Source organism: Gekko japonicus, unplaced genomic scaffold (assembly GCF_001447785.1).
Source record: "Gekko japonicus isolate JY-2015 unplaced genomic scaffold, Gekko_japonicus_V1.1 scaffold5259, whole genome shotgun sequence".
NCBI lineage: Eukaryota > Metazoa > Chordata > Lepidosauria > Squamata > Gekkonidae > Gekko > Gekko japonicus.
This window is the reverse complement of record NW_015168199.1, coordinates 40,485-46,082: the sequence shown is the minus strand read 5'-3', so window position 1 is coordinate 46,082 and position 5,598 is coordinate 40,485. Positions and strand designations below refer to the sequence as shown.

The 5,598-nt window shown below is 46.5% G+C and overlaps 1 protein-coding gene across 1 annotated transcript in view; it reads left to right on the top strand.

Annotated features, from left to right (window-relative positions):
• Positions 1-5,598, top strand: part of LOC107113653 (ATP-dependent RNA helicase DHX8-like) — a gene marked incomplete at its 5' end in the record, with an annotated part of 18,006 nt that overhangs the window by 11,531 nt on the left and 877 nt on the right. The window contains 2 exons of the mRNA XM_015415004.1: positions 1,203-1,399; positions 2,916-3,095. Coding sequence (XP_015270490.1) covers positions 1,203-1,399; positions 2,916-3,095 — 377 coding nt within the window. The remainder of the gene's footprint in view (positions 1-1,202; positions 1,400-2,915; positions 3,096-5,598) is intronic.

Genomic DNA, 5,598 nt, shown 5'->3' with positions numbered 1-5,598 from the left:
AAATGGAACACTTCAGTGGGTTGAATGCTCCACATTCCGTAAAGTGTCCGTAAAGTGCAGTGCCGTAGGGATGGGGGGATGTGTCTCCCCTCCCGCAGTGATGCAGTGACATCCAGTAATAAACTGGATGATTCTCAAAATGTGTAACTCCTTGCTTTCATGCGCCAGTGAGCCGTGGGTGCCACTTGGCAGGAAAAACAAGGAAGGTTGCTGGGACATTCATGGAAGTTGAGCTTTCCCTCTCCTCCCTTTTGTCTTCAGTTCTCTCACACAGACCCCTTAGTAAAGTCAGAGTATTAAAACCAGGGCTATTTTTGGGCAGGAACGCACAGGAACAGAGTTCCGGCTGGCTCCCAAGTTGGCCACACCCAGCAGAAACACATTAGCATAATAGGCCACACCCAACAGCAGGAACTCATTAGGATTGGCTACATTAGGGGTGTGTGGCCTAACATGCAAAGGAGTTCCTGCTACAAAAAAAAGGCCCTGGGTTTTGACAACAAACAAGGTAAACAGAATAACAAGCAAAAGGTGGGTGTGGCTGGATGACTATACTTCTGGTAACATGGGGGTGCAGCCTAATATGCTAATGAGCTATGCTCTCATGGGTGTGGCTGGATATGCTAATGAGTTTCTGTTGTTGGGTGTGGCCTATTATGCTTATGAGTTCCTGCTGGGCTTTTTCTACAAAAAGAGCCCTGATTTACACTTCTGGTAACATGGGGGTGCAGCCTAATATGCTAATGAGCTATGCTCTCATGGGTGTGGCTGGATATGCTAATGAGTTTCTGTTGTTGGGTGTGGCCTATTATGCTTATGAGTTCCTGCTGGGCTTTTTCTACAAAAAGAGCCCTGATTAAAACGATGGGATTGGCTCAGAAATCAAGTGCTAAAGAATGTGGGGGTGTTATGTGCTTTTTATTTACTGAGTCACTGTTTTATTTTCCAGTTTTAACTCTGCAGTCAAGGAGAAAAGGCACACAGGCACACACACCCTCTTATTTATTTATTTATTTATTTGCTTTCCCACCAACATACTTGTTAAACTTTTCAGTCTGGCCCAGCATGTTGGCAGATCTTGAGGGTCATCATTTACAAGATGGAGTCTTTGTTGTTCTGCTTTGCACTGGCTCAGTATCGAAGTGTAAGAATGCCTGGAAAGATCGTGGTTGGTGAATGTTGACTTCTTGTTATGTGTGCAGGACAAGCAAGCTCTTGCTGACCAGAAGAAAGCCAAGTTCCACCAGACTGAAGGGGACCACCTCACACTTCTGGCTGTCTATAACTCCTGGAAGAACAACAAGTTCTCCAACCCCTGGTGCTACGAGAACTTCATCCAGGCCCGCTCACTGCGCCGGGCACAGGATATTCGCAAACAAATGCTGGGCATCATGGACAGGTGAGTGCATGGCTGTCGACAGATGCCTGGTCGCCTGTTTGCAACACTTACCAGAGAGCAAATCTTTAAGGCAATCAAAGTTTGATTCAGTGGGGGAAACCAGCATTTTGAAAAAAGCGAAGGGTGTGAATGTGAGTGCAGTTTTTGCAAAGTTCTCTGCATCCGTCCAGAGATATGAGAATTCATGTCTGTGACCAAGCTGAGGGGATATAGCCTGTCTGGGAAGACAATAATACTAAGAAAAGTCGAAGGCCACAGGAAAAGAGGCGCATGAGGTGGATTGATTGAATTGATGGATTGATTCAGTTTGGAAGACTGTTAGTGATGGAGCATTTTGGAGGCCATTAATTCATAGACTCGGAGACACACACACACCCCTCACACGCACACAAACATGCACACCATGATCAGTATGCTTTGCTTGGTCAAGCCAAGGTGAGTCCTAAATAAGCCATGCCGTAGCGGCCAACTGAAAGCATATCCAGCATACGAACCTACCGGCTCACTCCAGCCATTTTCTGTGGTTTTCTTTTATGCTGCCTGTGACATGTTCCAGGTTAGCCCTGCAGCACTGATACAGATTCCAAGGCTGATTATTAGCTTGCCATAGCTCAAAATAAATGTGGAGCTGCCCCAATGATAATTCAGCATGATCAGGGGTGGAACACAGGCATGCAACAGGAGCCTATGCCTATTTATTCTGAATCAAACTTACTAGTACCACATAAACCTGCAGAGGACTGCAACCAGTGGAATGTATTCCAAGTAGGTAAATTTAATAGTCAGATAATTCTAAGTGCTGAAAAAATTACTATTCCTACCTTCCCCCAATCGCACAGTTGAAACTCAGGAACTTTGGGTGTCTGAGGCTGGGGATGTGGCCGCCTTAGTCACGGCACCAAAACTCTGGAAGATTTGTCTATTTCCATCTATTGTGTCTTCTGCCAGCGACGGAAAACTTTTACGTTGCTCAGCATTCCCTCATAAAATTCTTCCTCCCGATTTAAACGTTTACAAAATATTTTAAATTAAAAAAAAAATTATCTGTATTTTAAATGCTATTTTAATGTTTTGCTTGCCGCCTTGGGGCCCTAAGTTGGGTAGCATAGAAGTGTTTTAAATAAACGAGTATCTGTTACCCAGCTCATCTGCCCCTTTGCTCTACAGAAGGAACTTTTCTGGAAAAGACAGCACTTCGCTTGTATCTGTGCTGGGAAACTGAACCCAGTTTTCCAAAGTCTTGGCTGATTAGTAATTAGTGATCACGCTTGGATGCTGAATCTGCTGACCTTTTTTCGTTAAACACTAGAGTGATAGGAGCAGATTATCTTCACTGGGCCTACTGGTGTTCAAAACAGTGAAAATGAACTTTTGTTTTGAGCAGAACTCTGTGGTCCAAGGCCTAAGCAGTCTACCAGTGGAGGAGGGCAGACTGGTGCAGTATTCGTGGGGGTTAAAGCCTAGACTGCGAGACTTGCTTCACTTGTGTTCTGAATTCTTCCATCTTGTTTGGCAGGCACAAGTTGGACGTGGTATCTTGTGGGAAAGCGACCGTGCGAGTTCAGAAGGCCATCTGCAGTGGCTTCTTCCGGAATGCTGCCAAGAAAGATCCCCAGGAGGGCTATCGGACGTTGATTGACCAGCAGGTGGTCTATATCCACCCTTCAAGTGCCCTCTTCAACCGCCAGCCTGAATGGTAAGGGGGAGGGGTGAGTGGAGGGAACGAACAGAGGGTCACCCACAAAGAACTGAGGGTTTGCTGCTTTAGAGAGCCAGTTTGGTGTAGTGATTAAGTGCGCGGACTCTAATCTGGGAGAACCGGGTTTGATTCCCCTCTCCTCCATTTGCACCTGCTGATGTGACCTTGGGTCAGTCACAAGCTCTGGCACAGCTGTCCTTGAAAAAGAGCAGTTTATGCCAGAGCTCTCTCAGCCCCACCCACCTCACAGGGTGTCTGTTGTGGGGAGGGGAAGGGAAAGGTGTTTGTAAGCCGCTCCAAGACTCCAAGTGAAGGGCGGGGTATAAATCCAATCTCTTCTCTTCTTCTTTAGTGTTAAGTGTCTGGAGAGGAGCCCTATGAGGAGAACAAGTGATTGCTAGAGATTTGGGAAGGGGGAGGGGTCTGGCAGTCCATTGCCACCCCCTGTAGAACATTGTGTCAGGACTGAAGCATTTTTAAACTGAGTTAACACAATGAGTTAACACACATTTGATTACCTGACACTTCTGAACACACCTGCCCAATTTTGACTTAACCTTTCTAGCCATGAAGTCTAGAGAGAGGTTTCCTTCTGCCAAGATAATGTGGTGCTTGTAACGGACTCAAACAGGGCAGAGTTGGAGTCCAGAGTGGCACCTTTAAGACCAACCAAGTTTTGTTCACGGTATAAGCTTTCGTGTGCAAGGCACACTTCCTCAGATACACTGGAACAGAACTTCATCTGCCATTACTTATAGAGGATGGTGTGGGGGTTGTTGTCAGGAAGGGCCATTGAGAGTCAAGATGCAGAAGTACTGGGTGATGATAGCTGAGATTGGCTGTAAGAAAGATCTATGAATGGCAGTAAATTAGCATACGAACACAAGAGTTAACAGACAGATCTGGGAATGAGGTTTGAGTCCAGTGGCACCTACAAGACAAGATCTGAGAGACTTAGTACCCAGAACTGAACTTTATTTGTCTTGAAGGCAATGTTCCCTCTAAGCTCCACAGTTTGTGAGCAAAAATTCTACCCCGTGAACGAAAAAAGCTAGTAGCATTCAAGTTGTGAGCGAGTCTACCTTTGACTATTGCAGATATTAGTTTTTTAGAATATTATTTCCATAACCTTGTAAAAACCTCAGAATGAATGTTGGTGTAGTGGTGAAGTGTGCGGACTCTAATCTGGGAGAACCGGGTTTGATTCCCCACTCCTCCACTTGCACCTGCTGATGTGACCTTGGGTCAGCCACAAGCTCTGGCACAGCTGTCCTTGAAAAAGAGCCGTTTGTGTCAGAGCTCTCTCAGCCCCACCCACCTCACAGGGTGTCTGTTGTGGGGAGGGGAAGGGAAAGGAGTTTGTAAGCCGCTCTGAGACTCCAAGTGAAGGGCGGGGTATAAATCCAATCTCTTCTCTCTTCTTCTATATTTTAAGATTAATTTAATCTTAAACAGAGAAACAGAGAAAACAGAATCGAGTCAAATTTCATTATAAAAAAATGTTGTCCTCTAGGGGGGGTAGACCAGGCCTCCGGAGAACAGGTCTCCCTGCCCTTTTCCACTATATTGGTAAACTTGGCCTCCGCTGAACAGGTCTACCCAGCCCTTTCCACTGTATTGGTAGACCTGGCCTTGGACCATCATTCTGCACTGAGCCGTAGAAAGCTGGTCGCCGGTAAAAGCACTCGCGCTGTGTGGGGGGGGGGGGGGGGCTCACATTGTTTCCAATGGAGGGGGGAAATTGCCTTCCCAGTTTACTTGTGCACTGAAACTAAAATCCCTGAGCTGCCACCTAAAATTTTGTGCACCAGCACCCCCTAGCACAGCTTAGAGGGAACGCTGCTCGTAGGTGCCACTGGACTCAAACCTCATTCCCAGATCTGTTTGTTTACTCTTGAATTTGTATGCTAATTTACTGCCATTCACAGATCTTTCTTACATTCAATCTCGGCTATAGTCACCCAGTACTTATGCTTCTTGACTCTAAATGGCACTTCCTGGCAAGAAACCCACCCCCCACCCCCATAAGTAATGGCAGAGGAGGTTCTGTCCCACTGTATCTGCAGAATTGTGCTTTCGCATGAAATCTTATACCGTGAACAAAACTTGGTTGGCCTTAAAGGTGTGACTGGATACAAACTTTGTTCTGCTGCTTCAGACCAACACGGCTCTGCCCCACCTGAATATACTTACATGGGAGTGGAACCAAAAAGAATCTGGAAGTCGAGTCCCCCTGACAAAGCCGCACGTGAAACACGTAGGGGTTGTACAGTGATTAAAGATTCTGTTTCCCCCTGCACCGATTTGTTTCTGCACCTTGGTTTTGCCTTGGTGCGACCCCCTTTTCTCCTCACTTGTAACATCTGCCTTCCTTCATGGCCTGTGGTAGGAGGGGGAAGCAGCCCAGACAGCCCCTTAGCAGAGGGGGCGTGACTCTTCTCAGCTGCACATCTGACATAATCCATTTCCACAGCCTAGTTTTAGACTGGGGATGTGCTAA